The sequence below is a fragment of the Ochotona princeps genome, chromosome 2, assembly GCF_030435755.1.
Source record: "Ochotona princeps isolate mOchPri1 chromosome 2, mOchPri1.hap1, whole genome shotgun sequence".
In the NCBI taxonomy this organism is placed as follows: domain Eukaryota; kingdom Metazoa; phylum Chordata; class Mammalia; order Lagomorpha; family Ochotonidae; genus Ochotona; species Ochotona princeps.
This window is the reverse complement of record NC_080833.1, coordinates 19255936-19274418: the sequence shown is the minus strand read 5'-3', so window position 1 is coordinate 19274418 and position 18483 is coordinate 19255936. Positions and strand designations below refer to the sequence as shown.

Here is an 18483-nt window from a genome sequence, read left to right as displayed (position 1 = left end):
GGGGTGGGGTCCAAGAGTGACCTGCCTTCAGAGAGGTGAAAGGTGACAGGAAAAAGCCCAGCAGTGGGAGGGGAGGCACCACCTCAGGCTGCTGCTTATCTGGCGCACCTGCTGTGCCTTCTGCCCTCATTGTTTAGGTGGCCTTCCCCTGACCCTGGGAGGCTGGTAGACCGATCCCCATGGAGAAGTGAACTCCTATTGAAGTTCAAATAGTCAGTGGTGGGACTGGGTGACCTTGACTTCTAAGAAGTCAGAGTAGAAGTCATTTGAGGTGACTTAGTCCACCACCTTCATTACATGGCTGAACAGGCCCACGGCCCAGAGTGCCGCTGCAGTGAGAAGGAGAGAGGTGGTCCTCATGTCCTCAAGTTCTTGCCACACTTTTTCCTGATGGCGTCTAGGACAGTTCCATGATGTCTGTCCTCTGGGAAATGGAGGAGATAGGCACCTGGTCCTTTCCTTGGGGGCCTCTGGGAGGAGCCACTGAGCCAGGCCTAGAGGATGAGTACCTCCCACTCTGGAGTTGGCATCCTGGGTTAGAATCCTCTGTGTCCCTGCCTCATAACTAGCTACCTGTCTTGAGCAAATACTTCTAGCCTGTGAGCCTCAGTCTTCCTATCTGTGATGTGGGTGTTATGGTTGTGAGAGTTAAGCCCTCAGTGAGCCCTGGCTGTTGTTAGTGATGATGTCCTCACGGGACATGGCTGACTGCGCTGATGAGAGCCCGATGCCTGCCCCTCTGGGTCCTGTCCAGCAACATCTGATTACCCAGTTGGAGCTACCACAGACATCTCGCCTGTGCTGCCACAGGGAGGCATGTACACCCCATCTCTGTACCATGTGCAGGATCATAGGAGGAGCCCTGCAAGGGACCGGGCAGAAGCAGGCACTGGCAAAGGCTTGCTTATCGCCTTCCTGGGCATGGAGCATGCGCACTTCTCTAGGGTAGGCTGACAGGCTGGCGGGCTGGCAGGGAGGTGGCCTTGGTATGCCTAGGATCTGTGGCTGGGCTTGGCACTGAATGGCTTCCAGCCTCCAGCACTGCTCTCTGTGCCCCAAGGAGATGGGCAACAGGAAGTGATTCCTGGGCCTGGGTGAGGGCAGAACTTGGCAGATCCAGTAGTCCTGGGATCAAATGCAGGTCGGGTATCCTTAATTAGAAATGCTTGGGACCAGAAGTATTTTGGATTTGGGATTTCTTTCTGATTTTGGAATTTTTTAAAGATATATTTATTTGAAAGTTAGAATTTTTATATATATAGAGAGAGAGGGAGAGATAGAGAAGAACCTTCCACCTGCTGATCACTCCCCAGGTGTCTACGGAGTCAGGAACTTCTTCCAGGTCTCCCAAGTGACAGGAACCCAGGTACATGGGCCATCTTCTGCTACTCTTCCCAGGCCATTATCAGGGAACTGGATCAGAAGTGGCACAGGGGCCAGTGTGGTGCCATAGCAGGCTAACTCTACCTGTAGTGCTGGCGTCCCATATGGACATCAGTTCAAGTCCCAAGCTGTTCCACTTCCCATCCAGCTCCCCGCTTACTGCCTGGAAATCAGCTGAGGATGGCTCAAGTCCTTGGCTGCATCCATGTGATGTGTTGCTCCCCATCCCCCTCCTGGCTCTGGCTGCCAGTGGCAGCTTAAATAAACATTGGAGGAGGCCTGGAGGTCAGCATGGTATTCCCAGCAAGAACGAGTTCTGCAGGGGCCCGTCCTGAGCAAGTCTCCAGCTCACAGCCGAGTGGCTCTGTGCCATTTCCGCACCTGTGAGATGAGGGTGGAGGTGTTAGGTGGTCCTGGAGGTCTAATCTCCTGTGACTTCCACCTGCCCTCTTCTCCCTGGAAGAAGCCCAGCTTCCCTCGGCTGGTGCCTGTGGCCGCAGCACTCCAAACCCTGGAACCAAAGCCTGCAGCTGGCTGTGTCCCGCTCCGTTCTCTGCAGTGTCTTCAGGGCAGTCTTCTCGGAGCATGCTCAGCTTTCATCTCCTGACTCGCTCAGGCCTAAGGTACAGATGTCCCCAGTGTGTGGGGAGAGGAGGCAGGGAAGGCAGTATGGCCTCTGAAGTTCCCTTTCCCCAATGCCTCCCTGCCACCTGACCCAGGCCCACTAGCCAATTTGCTTCCAGGGCAGGGGTGTGTGTGTGTGTGTGTTAGAGAGAGAGAGAGAGAAAAAGCGTGAGAGAGAAGGTATCCCTGGAGTTGGTGTCTTCCCCACCCCCACCAGCCTGCCCCAGGCACCCTCCCAGGGTCTCAGGAGACCTGAATGATGTCAGCTTTTACATATCCCGGACACACACACACACACACACACACACGCCCTGGCAACCTGTGCCCAGGGATTGTAGGGAGTTCTGTAGGTTTGGCAGATGACAAGAAGCAGCTTCCTGGTGCTTCAGTCTTCTGCGGTGCCTCTGCATCCCTGCCTGCCAGGCCTGATCTGAAACTGACAATGACAAGGGCAGGGCACCACACTCTGCTGTGGCAGGGTCACCTCTCCCTGAGATCCGGGTCTCCTGGTGCAGGGGCCATCTCAGCCTGGAGGCTGGTGCCACAGGCATGGAACCAAGTCCTGTGTGCAGTCCTAATGGCCCTTTGCACCTGAGCAAAATCCCTAATCTTTTGGGCTCCTCAGTGTAGGGATTTGAGATGGAAATTACTGTAGATGCCACCCCCACCACCGGGACCCCCACCCCTACCCCAGCACACACACACACATACACACACACCCCACTTCAAAGAGTCTGAGACTCCCAGATGAGATACCTGTCAAGGAACCGAAATGAGAAGGTGGCAGGAAACCAGACTGCCTGGCCCTGTGTCTGCACACTCTTGTCCAGGGGGCTGTCCCACCTCCTCAAGCTGCAGCAGAGTATGGACCTCAGAGTGACTTGTTCTGATGCCTCCATTTCTTTCCTCAGGTTACCCAGGCCCTGGCCCTCTGTCCCAGGACCTCCAGAGAGGAGCTGCCACCTGACCAGCAGATGCCCCTTCCTACCAGGGCCCAGCGCATGGGACCTTGCCAGGCTTCACTTCATCCCAGTGATGGCAAAGTGAAAGTGCAATGACTCAACTAGCTAATCCTCCTCCTGCAAGTGCTGGTATCCCATATGGATGCCAGTCTGTGTCCCAGCTGTTCTACTTTCCATCCAGCTCCCTGCTTATGGCCTGGGAAAGCAGCAGAGGATGGTCCAAAAGTTTAGGACCCTGAACCCACATAGGAGATCCAAAGAGGTTCCTGCCTGATTTTTGACTTGCTCAGTTCTAGGCATGTAGCCACTTTGGGAGTGAACCAACAGATGGAAGATCTTTCTGGCTCTCCTCCCATATTATTTTTTACAATAAAAATAAATAAATCTTAAAAAAAAAATAGAAACCCAAAGGAATAGAGATGTCGGCATCGCAGGCAGCAGTTTTACCTGCACTGCACCACCACAGACCCTGCAATCAGATTCTTAACAGAGGGCAGGAGCACAGACCTGAGTGTGACTGTGTCTGGGAGGCAGAGTGGCTGTTCAGGGACAAGTCCACAGGGACCCTCCCTGGCAGGGTCTTGACACATGCTCAGAGCTCTCACTTCTGTGGTCACATGAGATCTTCACAACAATGTTAGTGGGACCAGATAATGATGCCTGGAGCAGATAGCATGAGGCCCCAGGGGGTGGGGTACACCTGTGGGCACAAGGGACTAGACAGAGCTGTCCACTCAGAGCTTCCACCCCCGGGGAAGGGGAGAGGAGCCATCAGTGAGCACAAACGGATGGTCAGGAAGTGGTCAGGGCTGTAAAGGAAGAGAAGACAGGGTCAGCAGTTAAAGAGCACCAGGCACCCCAAGGACCACAGCTCCTCAAGGTGGCATCCAAGCAGGGACAGGGAGGAAGGCCGGGAGCCTGGCACCACTCCATTCAGGGAACAGTGTTTCAGACAATGGAAACAGCAGCTGCATAGACCCTGAGGTGGAATCTGGGCTCCAGAAAAAGCAAGGTGGCCAGGATGGCTTAGGGAGGGGTGATGAGTGGAGGTTCTGTTTCCCCCCTTTTGAAAGTCCATCTTAGCTGTGCAAAGGTCCACTCTGACCAGTATGGGAATTGCCTAGGGCTTAGGGATGGATGAGGGAGGTCCCTGGGATGGCAGTGACCACAGCAGTAGGTGTGGAGTGGTGGAGGTGGTGAGGCAGTTGGAGTCTGCACCATGGAAAAGGTGGAGCTGGTGGAGCTTGACAGGTCGGATGTTGAGTGCGAGAGGCAGAAAGGGGTCGGGATGGGTGTGGGGTTGGAGAGCAGGTTTGAGGATGGAAAATACACGTCCGCTTTGGGGAGCCCCCAGATCCCATGCTCTTGTACCCCGAGATCCCCTCCACATACACCGCACATGCTGGCCTGAGGGCACGGTGCCCCCTACTCCCCACCATGGCTCCTAGTCTTCTTTGGCTGTCCTCTGAGTCGCTTTCTCTCATCGAGTTTTTCTGACCTTTTTGAGATGTCACCAAAATGCACAAGTGGGGAGGTGGCTGACACCCCGTGTCTGTCCCATCCACCCCCGAATACCAGGAAGCACATCAGACACTCTCAGAGCTGGCCGGGCCAAGAGTCACAGGGGGGGGGGGGGGCCCAGTCGCGCCCCCCAGACTGCTGCCCCCCCTCCCCTGCCAGTTAGTGCCACCAAGTCTGATCTTTGCAGTCCCCACCCCCCACCCCCAGGTGCCTCTTTCTCCAGGGCCATCATCCTAGACATTTTCATGTTTCTCTTCCTGTGGCTTTCCTGCCATTCCCTCTCTGTGCTCACTGGTGAGGATGTTTTTAAGTTGAAATTCTATGTAACAGTCTTATTGATACATGGGTAGCCTCTGAGCCACAGGACTGCAACTGGAAGGGACACCGGAAGCTGTAGGTGTTTAGTAAACACTGTTTCTGCTTCCTGCCATATATGCAGTTTGCAAGTGGTACCCTACCTCTGCCCAGGAGATGGGGAAGCAAAAAGGAAATTCCAGCTCTCCATGGCTTTCAAGTTTCTGGAAATGGAACCTCTCTTATTGAGGCTGCTTCTGCCCCTGTCCAAGCACCTGGTACCTCTGCACATTCTGAGGGCAGAAGTGGAGGCTGGGCAAAGGGAGGGGGCACCACACCCTCCAGGAGTAGGAGTGACCTGAGAGGGAAACGAAACCCTACTCAGGTTCTGTCCAGCTCAGGCACCTGTGCTGTCAGCTCCCCCACACTCCAGGCTGCTATTAGGGGAGCCAAGAGGCGGAACTCCCATTTGTTGATTCATTCCCCACCCCCTGAAATGCGTACAACAGCCAGGCCAATACGGGCAGTCGGGAGCTCAATTCAGATCTTCCAAATGAGTGGCAGGGACCCAGTGACATGAGTTATCACCACTGCTTTGCGAGGTATGTGCTAATCGGAACCTGGAGCCAGGAGGGGGGCTGGGACTTGAACCGGCACTCCGACACAGTACACGGACATCCTAGCTAGCATCTCACCTGCTAAACCAAATGCCCATTCCAGGCAGCCACATTGCTAATGTTCCTTTGCAGAAAATGTCATTGAGGTTGTTGTGATGCCTGAGGTACCATAGGATGTGGTGAAGCCACCGAGAAGCCAGAAGGCTGGCCTGGGGTTCTTCCCAGAGGGGGTGTGAGAAACCAGCTGGCACCTCATGCCTCTTGGGGACTAGCAGTCAGGGGCTCTCCAGAGAAAGGGGTGTTCCCCTCCCTGCCGCATCAAGGGGTGCTGTAAGCCCGGCTCCATGTCTTTGGGATGGGTTCATGGTCATCCTGTTACTCAGTGACTGCGTTAGAGTTTCTTAGGCAGATTAAATGAGATGCTGCAGGAAAGTGCTTAGTATCTGGCATGGCAGGCATAAGGAGAGGGGACATGGCTGGCACATGATTCTTTGGCTGAAAGTACCTGCGTAGTGTTGGGAGCTAATCTGAAACAACTGTGGTTTCAGTATATTTTCAGTCCAGACACTGGTATGTTTCTCGTAGTCACCCACTGGAACCCCGAACCCTCCATGAGTCTTTGGGCTCTTTCCCCTTTTTTCCCAAGTAAAGCACCCCCCAACCCTGCTGCCTCCCATCACTGCCAGCTGCCTGGAATCATCTTCCTTGCCAGCCACTGCTGTTGGCTGTCTCTTGTCAGCACACAACCGGCTGTTTACTGCTGTCCTGTCCCCGTTCCTCCCCTCCCCCGTGTGAGTCATTCTCCGCCTCCCTCCCGACTGCAGGACTGGCGGACTCACTGGATGTGGTGCTGTGCTGCGGGGGCTGGGGAAAGCCACACAGCAACTGTTTGTGAAGAGCTGGGTGATCGGGAGGGCGCGGGGGCCAGTGGGGGGCTGCTGCCCAGTTCTGGCAGGGGCGACAGCATGGCAGGACAGTCCTGCTGGACTAGGACTTTGAGAATCGAGGCGAAGGCTGGCAGCAGCAGACCCTAGCCTGGACAGTAAGACCTGGTTGCAGGCCGGGAGGGGGCATGTGGAGCCAAGCTGAAGGTTAGGGCCTTTCCCACAAAACCATGGGCCTCTCTGGGGCCCGTGTGCCAGCGTCTCCTCCCTGGGCAGTCTGGTTTCCAGGTCGGCTGGAGGTATCAGAGCTGAGCAGGCCTTTGAGGTCCCCTCTGTGCCAGTTGGTTCACCCCCACCCCTCACCTGCTCCCTATGGTGGTCTCACCTGCTTTCCGAAGCTTCTGGCTGCCCTTCACCTGCCCTTCCCAAGCACGGCCTTTACAAGGTCTGGAGCTAGGTGCTGGGTGCCACGCAGCCTGGAGCACCAACTACAGAGCTCCTGGCTCTTTGGTTTTGGGGGAGCATCTGGCCCAACCAAAGGAAAACGGGGAGGGCTTCCTTGAGGAGGTGACCGCCTGCACTGGATTTCAAAAGGCAAGCATTCGAGGTGTTTGCTTAGAGGTAGGGTTTGGAGACTTCTGCAGCTAGAGCTGAGATAAGAAAGATGGAGTGAGGGGCTTGTCCCCACTGCTAAGGTGCCTCACACCGGAATCCGTGGTGGCAGTGTCTCTGCCGGTGGTGCAGCCTCTCCTATGGGGGGGTCTTCATCACTGTACCACCAACCCCCTGTCACCTGCATGGTGCTTCTATCCTTGGTCTGTCTCGTTTTAGAGGTGGCGTGTTTGTTTTAAAGGCAGAATAACAGAGAGAGAAAGAGATCCACCCATTGGTTCACTTCCAGTCTCCCACAGGGGTGGCAGGATCCCAGTCCTTGGGCCAGCGTGTGCTGTCTTCCTAGGAACGTTTGCAGGAAGCTGGGTCAGAAGAGGAGTAGCTGATACTCGAACTGGCTTTGCTATGGGATGTGGGCATTACAGCAGTGACATAACACACTGTGGCACAGCATCAGCCCATGTCCTTCACTCTTAACACTCATCTCTGGCCCTTCATAGTGTGCGAGGTGCTTCTGTGTCCTGTCCCCTGATTCTCACCTGTTGGTACACAAGGAAACCAAAATACTTCTGTGATGTGATGGTTTGCCCAAGGCTCATTTTTAAAGGTGTGTTTATTTATTTATTTATTATTAGAAAGGCAGATCATATTTATGAAGGAGAGACAGAAAGATTTTCCACCTGCTGATTCACTCTGCAAATGGCCACAAAGGCAAGAGCTGAGCTGATTCAAAGCCAAGAGCCAGGAACTTCATCCATATTTCCCATGTGAGTGTGGGGGCCTAAGTGTTTGGATCATCTTCTGCTGCTTTCCCAGGTGCATTAGTAAGGAGCTGGATAGGAAGCAGAGCAGCCTGGATTCAAAACAGCACCTGTATGGGATAACAGCACTGCGGGCTGAGGCTTAGCATACTGTGCCGGAGCATGAGCCCCCACAGGCTCATGGTTAATAAAGGGCAGAACTGAGCCTGGAACCTGGGCCTCAGCCTCCACAATGGTCTGCTTTTCTCCACCTCACAGCAGGCCTAGTCTGGGCTACGCGTATTGTCAGCTGGCATTTAGCTGCCCCCCATCCTGCCTGATGTTCCGGACTGTAGGACCTTCTGCTCCAATGTAGTGGACTGAGGCAAACGAGAAGTCAAGGTGTCTGCTATTTGGGAGGACGGTGGGCGGAAGCAAAGAGAGGGCGAGCAAGAGAACAAGAGGCAGAGGGTAGGGGCTTCCCGTGGACATGGGGTGGGGTGGAGGAGGCCAACTGCCAACCGGCGTTCTCTTCCTGTTGGTCCTGACATGCACAGCTGCTGATGCAACAGCCTGGCACCCAGAACCAGCCATTAGCAGCCCAGCCTCTCCCTGCACCACCACTCCCCAGCCCTAGGGATCTGGGTAAGGTCCTTGGCCTCCCAGAGCCTCAGGCTCTTAGTCTGTCACACAGGGTCAGGATCAAGACAAGGCAAGAGGGGTTGTGTGACCACCTGAGTCCAGCTCCTCGCATCAGATACTACATGTATCCGGTAGCTTCTTCCTCTCTGGGCTGCAGATTTCATCTCTGAGTGCATACAATCAAATACAGTCCTACTGAGTGGGCCTTCCTGCTGGACATGGTGGGTGAGTTATAGATCAAGATACTTATTTATTTAAGAAGCACAGAGGGAGAGACAATGAGATAGAGAGAGCTTCCATCCACTGATTCATTTCTCCAATGCCTCCAAAAGCCAGACCTGGGCCAGGCTGAAGCCGGGAGCCTGAAACTCCATCTGGGTCTCCCACTTGTGTGGCAGGGGCCCAAGCCCTTGGGGCCATCCTGTGCTGCCTTCCCAGACACATTAACGGGGATCTGAAGTGGAAGCAGAGCAGCGGGGCTTGAACTGCATTTATAAGGAATGCTGTGCCTCAGACGGCAGCTGAACGTGCTGCAGTGCAATTCCAGTCCTGATTTTTGTGTTTCAGAAAAGGTTCCTTGTTGAGTTGTGGCTGTGAGCCAAGATTTTTAAATTACCCCCTTGACACAATCACCCTGGAGGTGACACCCTCATCCCAGATACTGAGAGGAAGTGAGAGCCAGACGCATGTGCCAGGTGTTGTGCCAAGTGTTGTGCATACACTTGAAGTCAGCCTGCTTTCCTGTGTGTCGTCTTTCCTTGTTTTCTGTTCATCCATCACTCATCTAGACAATCCATGTGCAAGGCACGTGCTAGGCTTTTTAGAGGCTGTCGACCTCATCTTCTGACAAAACTCTACTGATCCCTGAAAGCCCAATTCAAATGATCCCTGCTCTCAAAAGTTTACAGCCATCTCCACTGTGTAAGTCAGATTTTTGTTTTAATTTGAAAAGCAGAGCTACAGAAAGAGAAGGAAAGGTTCACTCCCCAAATGGCTGCAAAGGCCAGGACTGTGCCAGGCTGAAGCAGGAGCCCGGAGCTTCTTCTGGATCTTCCACACAGGTGCAGGGGCCCAAGCACTCGGGCCGTCCTCCACTGCCCTCCCAGGCCCATTAACAGAGAGCTGGATGGGAAGCGGAGCAGCCAGGACTCAAACCAGAGGCTTAAGTTGCTACATCACAGCACCAGCTCCAGCAGTCAGATTTTATTGCAGCCAAACACCTGTCCTGTCCAGCAGGACAGTCAATGGGATTGCAACCAACCTGGAGAGAATGAAGGGACAAGAGACACAAAGAATGGACAGCAAGACAGTAGGTCTGATCAAGCTGTCAGTTTATTGATTTCAACTGAGGGTTTTTATATTCTTCAGTAACTAAGGCTCAGGGAGGGAAGGAGAAACTGGGACGCAGGCCATGGTCTCAAGACCGATTGTTCTTGAGCAACCACCATATCAACAATAGTAACCAGCATATCAACAATAGCATAGGTAATCAGTAACAAGATGTCGGTAAGTACAGCATCAATCACATTCTGAAAGAGTTGCTAGAAACAATTGAAGCTAAGCGTGTGATTAGTTTCATAACCTCTTTCCCAAGCATCTAGCCAACCAGGGGTTTTCCACTGTCCCATAGGTCTATATTCAAAATGGCTTCAGTGTGGCTATAGTACATAGCTCCTGACAAACACCTGAGACAAACTACTCAGGAAGGAAAGAAGAAAGTTGATTTGGGCTCATGGTCTTGGAAGCTTACAGTCCAGCATTAGGTAGCCCAGCATTGTACTGGCATCTGATGAGCATAGTGGATGATAAAATGTGTGCAGAGTAGTCTCAGAGAGAGGTTAAACTGACCCTCTGGCAAGAGCTGCCTTTGGAGGGGGCCCATCCTCAGTGCCCTAAGGATACCTCTCAGACCACCCTTAACCTGTCAAACACTGGCATGAATCCAGTAGCTGTTAACCTGACCCTTTAACACAGCAGCCACCTCCTTCCTCCATGTCTAACAGGGCAGATCCCCCTGGGTTCACGCAACCCAGGGCCCGAGCCAGCACACCACCAGATCCTGCCTGTTCCCAGCCTCAGAAGAACATGGTTAGCAGTGACAGGATCACCACTGTGGCTACACCAAGCACCCCCGCCATCCTGATCTTCAGCACCCCTTTGCCCTCCCCCACACAGGGCAGGAGATCAGAGTTCACTTGCCTGAGCCCCCACAGCCAGTCTCAGCAGCTGTACTCTGGCAGGAACCCAGTCTCCTGAGGGGTTCCCAGGTCCCAGTGGATGGGACCTTGTGTCTCTCCTCAGCACACGTGGTTGCGGAGCTCCTAGGGGCAGGAGCTGGGCCTGTTCTCATCCGACTGCCTTGCTCCCCAGGCCTCCAAGCTGACCGTGATGATGGGAAGAACCAACCGTTGGTCCCTCCATCTGCTTGGCCTGGCAGCCACAGTGGCAGCCAGGACTGATTTTAAATGGGCCAACAGGAGCTTCCCCATCTCTCACCTGGGAGCAAAGACCATCCCCTCCTGGCTGGGCTCGCTCTGGAGGGCATCCGTCCTGGTGGGGGTGCGCTCAAGAGGCGGATTTCTCCAGGTATATGCCAGAGCGGAAGGGGAGCAGCAAGTAGCCTCCCTGGAGGAGAACTCATGGAAAGAACTACCTACTGCTGCCCTCCAGGGAGCTGCTGCAGGCCTCTTGGGCTGGCGCCTCCCTTAGAAACAAAATAAGGGATGGAAGTAATTAGACCCTGCGGCTGGGGTCGCTACAGCCCATATCTGAGTGCTGGCTCCACTTCCGGTCTGGCTTCCTGGGGATAACGCACACTCTGGGAGGCAACAGGTGGCTCAGGTATACCAGGGACCCTGTCTTGCAGGAGACCTGGATGGAGTTCGGCCTCCTGGTTTCAGACGAGCCCAGCCCTGACTATTGTAGGCGTTTAGGTGAATGAACCAACAGATGGGAGATGTCTGTCTGTCTCTCTGCCTTTCAAGGAAAATAAAAAAGAAGGGGAATGGAAGCATACTCGCTTAAGCTTCTACCTGTGGTGCCAGCATCCAATAGGGGCATCACTTCAAGTCTCAGCTGCTCCACTTTGGGTTTAGCTCCCTGCAAATGGTCTGGGAAAGCAGCAGCAGAGGATAGAGCGTGTCCTTGGGCCCCCTGTACCCACATGGGAGACCCAGAAGAAGCCTCTGCCTCCTGGCTACTGGCTTTAGCTTGGCTCAGCTCTGGCTACTACAGTCACCTGGGGAATTAACCAGTGGATGGAGGATTCTCTCTCTCTCTCTGCCTTTCAAAACAAGTAGGGATCAATGTGGTGATATAGAAGCATAGTCCTCCACCTACAGAGCCAGCATCCCACTTGGCTATGGTTCAAGTCCCAGCTACTCCTCTTTCAATGCAGCTCCCTGATTATGGCCCAGGAAGACAGTGGAAGATGGCCCAAGTTCTTGGGCCTCTGCACCCATGTGGGAGACCTAAGAGAAGCTCCTGTCTCCTGGCTTCAGACTGGCCCAGCCCCAGCCATGGCAACGATTTGGGGAGTGAACTGTAGGTGGAAGATTCTCTTTCTCTCAATCTTTCTCTCTGCAACTCTGACTTTAAAATAAAAATAAGTAAATCTTCAAATAAATACATCTTACAAAGAAAAACAAAAGGGGAAAAATCAAAACTAAAACCAAGATGAATATAGGTGGCCAACACCGCAGATTCTGGGGTTGGGTTGCCTGGGTTTGAGTCCCAGCCACCAGCCCTGGGGTTTGGAGCAAGTGGCATAACCTCTCTGGGATAAGGAGCAGGTAACTTACAAATATCTGAGGATTAGGGCCTGGCGCAATAGTGTAGTGGTTTAAGTCCTTGCCTTGACATGCCGGGGTCCCCTATGAGGGCCGGTTCTAATCCTGGCAGCCCCGCTTCCCATCCAGCTCCTTGCTTGTGTCCTGGGAAAGCAGTGGAGGACGGCCCAAAGCCTTGTGGCCGATCCTACACCCGTGTGGGAGTAGGAAGAAGCTCCTGGCTCCTGGCTCCTGGTTTCAGATTGGCTCGGCTCCAGCCGTTGCAACCACTTGGGGAGTGAACTATCAGATGGAAGATCTTCCTCTCTGTATCTGCCTTTGAGATAAAACATATATATATCTGAGGACACCAGCCTCCTATCCCAGGGCGCCTGGCTGCAGTCCCAGCTTCCCTCCTTTGGATTCACCTTTTTGGTAGTACATCTCGGAAGACAAGCCCCTGCCACTGGGAGACTCCAGTGGAGTTCCAGGCTCCTGGCTTCAGCCTAGCCCACCCCTAGCTGTTGTCTGTAGGTGGGCATTTGGCCAAGTGAGCCAGTGGGTAGAAGAGATCTCCAACCTTCCCCCTTCAAGTAGATGAGATTAAATCAATAAATATGAAGAGAAAGAAGTGAAGGTGCCCTCGTGTCAGCTGTCGCCTGCTGGACTCCAGCTGGGCTGTGTTGGCTCTCCTGGCTGCAGCAGAGTGGCTGCTGGGGGCAGTTGAGGAAGGAGTTAAAGAACTGGGAGCGTCATGTGTACCCACGACTCCCTTGGGACCTGGCCGAGTTGCAGGCCCAGAGCAGTCCTCCGGCTTGGAAATAGGGCGGTGTCCCCACCCCCACCCCCACCCCCACGCACCCCTGGGCCGCTGGTGGGCCTGGAGGCAGGCGGAGGGAACCCTGCAGCAAGTGGGGGCAGGGTATCTGGTCACCCTGGGAACTGTGCCTGCCTCTGCCAACAGCCCAAGGAGATGTAAACAAAGTGTTGTCATGGTGAGGGCTCTGGAAGTATGGTCAAGGAGCACGGGATTAGCCTTGCACCCCCTACCCAGGGCAAAGTGAGAAGCACGCTCCACTCCCACCCTCATCCCTGCCTTTTCTCCCAGCACAGGATTTGCCCCCAAGGTGGGGGAATTCCACACTTCTGCTTGCCCAGGCAGGCTGGCCATCTTCACAGGAGACCATGTGGTTCCAGTGGGTCACAAGACTTGGAGTGTCCCAGCTTACGTGGTGGGTCTGCTCACGGGCAGGCTGCTGACTGCCCTTGGGAATCAGGTTCCCGGCGCGTGGTGGGGAATGGAAGGCTGCCCAGCTCTGTTCCCGCACGCACGTGTTTGGATCTCAGACCGCCTGCCTCCTCCCCAGCCCTGATTCCAGGGCGGTGATGTCACCACTGCTGGGGCGTGGGGAGAGGGAAGCCTCCTTTCCTGGTGTCCCCGGTCCTTTCCTGAGTGCTGGACCTCTTCCTTTCCTGCCCCTCTCTCCACACTCGTGTCATCAGACTTCCTGCATTCTCAGAGGGCCTCTTCAGGGATGCGGGGCAGGAGGTGGCAGGGGGAGGTGGTTGGAGGAATTGAGGCCTTGGGAGAGGAACAAGCAGGGACAAGCCAACAGCTGTGCTCTCCTTTCCCAAATGCAGAGTCCCTTCCTTTGGCCTGGACTTTCTAATACCGTGCCGCCTACCCACTGGCCAAGAGCCAAGAAGATCCAGACCTTCCTCTGCAGCCTGGGCCTGTCCCACCCCTACCCACCATCAGGGAGCACAGCCCCTGGACTTGCTGGGAGGCACCCTGGGAGCTGGCTTAGGCAGAAGACAGGCTGCTATCCCAGGGTGGGAGGCTTGGCCTCCAGCCCCCCAGGAGCCTGGCCAGACAAATCCAGGAGGCCTGTGGCTGTCTGGTCACCTACTGGGGAGGCTCTGGAGAGGGAGGTCAGCCCCACAAGTTCCATTCCTGTGGAGACTCCAAGCCAGAGCCACCTCCATGGCCCCAGTACCCATCTATGTGGCCTCAGTGCCCATCCCCACAGCCCCAGTGCCCACCTCCACGACCCCAGTGCCCACCTCCACAGCCCCAGCGTCCACCTCCACAGCCCCAGTGCCTACCTCCACATTCCCAGTGGCCACTTCTGGCCCCAGTGCCCTCCTCCATGGCCCCGGTGTCCAGCATGGCCTGACCCAAGCACTTGAATAAAAGATTTGTGAGAATAGCAGCTTCTTCCCCAGCCCTGGGGAACTGCCAGGCCTCACTGAGATCCCAACCTTGCGCACTGCTAAATGGGTACAATTCATGTGCCGTGGGCGCTGTTGGAGGCAGGAACACTGCAGTCCCAGCTCCCTGCCCCCCAACCAGGAGCTGTGGCCATCTCCAGGGCACTGCCTGGTATTTTGTGGAGGGGGGTCCCCAGAAAGCTGGAGGATAGCCCTAGGAGGGGGAGACATTGTTCAAGCCCCACCCCTGCTGGCTGGAGGTGGCAGCTGTTCCCCCACTCATCCTGGGCTGCCTCTTGCTTAGACTCCGCCTCCTCAGGCAGTGTTGGGGCTGACTCCAGCGCAGCCAGGGACACCGCCCAGGGAGCTCCTGGCACTGGAAAGTGGCTGGCGTCTGCATGAGCTCTGTTCTAAAGCTCCCAGAGCACCCAGCTCCCCTCCAAAGCAGCATGGGCTGTTGGGGTATGGTGCCATTGGCCGGGTTCCATTAGTAGGGACACTGCCTGGAGGAAGAGGCAGCGGATGGTGAAAACCACATACAGTGTGGGTGGAAATACAGGAATGGTGTTCTGTAGAGGCACTAGACTAGACAGATGCAGGCAGAAACGGACATGAGCCATCTGAGGCTGTTTGGCAAGGATAAGACTTGAATTGACAATGGGGAGAATGGACCGTGAGATGAAACCAACTAACAGGTACAATGTTGAAAGGTCAGACTTTTGGAAGACATCTTAAAATTTACTCTAATTTTATTTCAAGGGCAGAGAGAGAGCTTTCATCTGCTGATTCACTCCCCAAAATGCCCACAAGAGCCACAATTGGACCAGGCTGAAGCCGGGATCCTGGGGCCCAACCAGGGCTACCACACAGGTGGCAAAGACTCAAGTCCCTGAGCCATTCTCTGCTGCCTCCAGCACGTTAATGCAAAGCTGGAGTGAGAAGTTGAGGAGCTGGTACACAAACCAGGTGCTGGGGTACAGGCTGCAGGCCTCAAAGTAGTGTTTCAAAGGCCACACCTGATGCCCACCTTGGAAAGTTGGGACTTGATTCTATGCAGCAGAAGAGACTGAACCCCATCATGACCCTGCCCTTCTTAGTACCAGCTGGACGCTGCTGCCTCTGACGTATGCCATAGGCCTGGGGCCCTTTAGGCAGCAGAGGTGACCAATGATATGTCTGGAAGTCTGCAGAGAGTGCCTGGTGGCTTTGAGGATCCTGGCCGAGGGGAGTAACATGTTTGGGGTGACTCCTGGGTACTGGGCTCTGTGCCAGGGTTCTGGGCTGCCCGGTGGCTTGAGTGAGCCTTGTCGTGTCACCACACTGTCACTGCCCGACGGATGGAGGGTCTTTGGGCATGGGAGTTCAGCGTTCTCATTCTTCCTGGGAATCTGGGTAGTGGGGAGCCGGCCCTGGCCAGATAGGTTCTGGAGAATCGTTGGTGTCTGCATTTTTTCTTTGCTCTTGTATGTTTACTTTATTTATTTGTATGGATTAGACAGAGAGATTTCATCTGCTGGTTCACTCCCCAAATGGCCATATTGGCCAAAGCTGTGCCAGACTGAAGCCAGGAACCCAGAACTCTATCCAAGTCTCTAACGCAGTTGCAGGGGCCTAAGCACTTGGGCTACCTGCTGCTGCTTGCCCAGGCACATTAGCAGGAGCTGGTTCTGAAGTGGAACAGTCAGGACTCGAATTGGTGCTTATGTGGGATGCCAGCATCACAGGGAACGGCTTGACCCATTGTACCACAGTGCCGGCCCCCAGTTATGTATTTTCAAACCAGCAGTTATTTCTTGAGCTCCCACTGTGTCCCAAGCCTTGGACATGGGAGGAGAGGGCACACAAGCAGAGGGCCATGGCCTCGGGGGTCAGACAGCCCCAGTGAGCTAGTATTCCCTGACCACTCTCCACTTCTCTGCTCTCCTCCCCGGGCAAAAACAGAACAAACAGCAGAGGGGAGCGGTATCGTGCCATAAAGGTTGAAACTGCTGCTTGAGGTGCCTGCTTTAAGTCCCAGCTGCTCTGCTTCCCATCTAGTTTCCTGCCAACATGCACCCTGGGAGGCAACAGAGGATGGCCAAGCGCTTGGGTCCCTATCCAGCCACGTAGGGAGACCTGGGTGGAGTTGCTGGCTCTTAGTTTAGCTTGGCTCAACTCTGGCTGTTGAGCCAGGTGAAATATCTCCGTCTCTCCCTTCCCTTCCCATCCCCCCTACCTTCCAAATAATTAAATAAATATATTTAAAAACAACAATAACAACAAATAACTCACCGGGAGCTCTGGGCTCTGTGGCCAGGCCTGGCAGTGACAGGGGCCATCTGTGGTGGGGATTTTGGTACCTCCAGGCTGTGGGCTTGGGACTCCAGGAGAACCACAGAGGAATGTGAACCCAGCCCCCAACCCCCCGCCAGGATCCAGCCTGGGCACGTGATTGATCGGTCACCAGCAGAGGGCCTTGATGGGAGGCAGAGTAGAGGAAAATTTGAATTTCAAAACTGCCGAGTCTAATGATGGGGAAGGGAGGCTGACTGGGTGCTGTCCAGCTATCTGTGGCTTTGGGCAAGGTCCTTTCCCCTCCTTCCAGGATGAAGCTAGAAAGAAGAGGGTGGGTCACCCTGGACTCTCACAGGCCAGGCCTACCTGACTGCCAGTGACCCCACCAAGCCGCGGACTTAGCAGGAGGCACGCTCTGATTACACAGCCACTGCCGCCTGCGAGTGTGGGTGGGAGGTGGCGCACGTCCTGCAGGTGCACAGGCTCCAGGGCACATTATCCCCGAGTTCCTTCCTGCCCAACACCTGCCAATTCCCCCATGCTGCCTTCTCCACCGGTCTGGCACCTTCCTTCTGCACTGCGGAACTGGCCATTTCCTGTCAGAGAGAATTGTGACATTGTTGTTCCTCCTTCAAGTCAGCTCCTCTCCACCCTGAACTTGGGCCTGGGGAGACCCCTGTGGTTCAGGTGGAGGTTGCACCCTAGCTGCTTGACGCCTCGCTCTGCCTTTGGAGGGCAGAGCGGGAACTGTCGCTTCTTTGAGTTTTGTGACAGTCACAGATGACACGTGCATGTCGCTATCACCCAGTTCCTGCTGCCAGCCTGGTGTCGTCCCTTCTATTTTACAGATTTCAAAGCTGAGGCCTGGAGAGCTCACACAGCAGCCTTCTGAGACCAAGCCTGGGCACCTCTTGTCAGCTGCTCTCCCCGCCCCACCCCTGCCCCCCCCACCCTGGTTCTCCCCCTCCCCCGAAAGCCCACGGCCACCCATTCTCTCGCCCTCCACAGGTTTCCATGTGATCCCCACTATCTCCAGTATCGTGCCCGAAAGCTGCCTGCTCATCGTGGTGGGGCTGCTGGTAGGGGGCCTGATCAAGGGCGTCGGCGAGACGCCCCCCTTCCTGCAGTCGGACGTCTTCTTCCTCTTCCTATTGCCACCCATCATCCTGGACGCTGGCTACTTCCTGCCGCTGCGGCAGTTCACCGAGAACCTGGGTACCATCCTCATCTTCGCCGTGGTGGGCACGCTGTGGAACGCCTTCTTCCTGGGCGGCCTGATGTACGCCGTGTGCCTGGTGGGCGGTGAGCAGATCAACAACATCGGGCTGCTGGACAACCTGCTCTTCGGCAGCATCATCTCGGCCGTGGACCCTGTGGCCGTGCTGGCCGTCTTTGAGGAGATCCACATCAACGAGCTGCTGCACATCCTCGTCTTCGGGGAGTCGCTGCTCAACGACGCCGTCACCGTGGTGAGGCTTCGGGTCCCACCCTTGGGTCACGGCAGGTCAATCCCACCTCCGCCCCTGGCTGCCGAGCATTCACATGGATTCTCTCATGCCCTCACTCTCACGATGTCCATAGGGCAGGTCTGGCAAAGGAGGGCAGAGACCCAGTGACTGGACAGGGGGTGGGAGGAGCCAGTCTGTGTCTGACGTGACCTCTTGGCTTTCCTGGGCCACAGGCTCCCACCTGGGCATGCGATTAGCTGTAACCTTGAACAAGGGGCTTACCCTCCCCGTGCCTCTGCTATACTGCCCTAGTAGTTCCAGCTGCACGGTTCCAGGCCAGAAAGGGGGACCCTCCCTTCTATGCCCTTGCTCCCTGCCAGCCCATGGGGTGGCTTCTGAAAACCCCTTAAATCCCTCAGACCAGGAGAGGGTTTCTATTTCTAGACCTGAGAGCATGCCCTCCACACCTGGAGCCCACCATACTTCCCAGATGGCCATGGGCCG

At 55.2% G+C, this 18483-nt stretch overlaps 1 protein-coding gene across 1 annotated transcript in view; it reads left to right on the top strand.

Annotated features, from left to right (window-relative positions):
* SLC9A1 (solute carrier family 9 member A1) overlaps positions 1-18483 on the top strand; it is a 49919-nt gene that overhangs the window by 22690 nt on the left and 8746 nt on the right. Inside the window, exon 2 of the mRNA XM_004592204.2 lies at positions 17540-18000. Coding sequence (XP_004592261.1) covers positions 17540-18000 — 461 coding nt within the window. The remainder of the gene's footprint in view (positions 1-17539; positions 18001-18483) is intronic.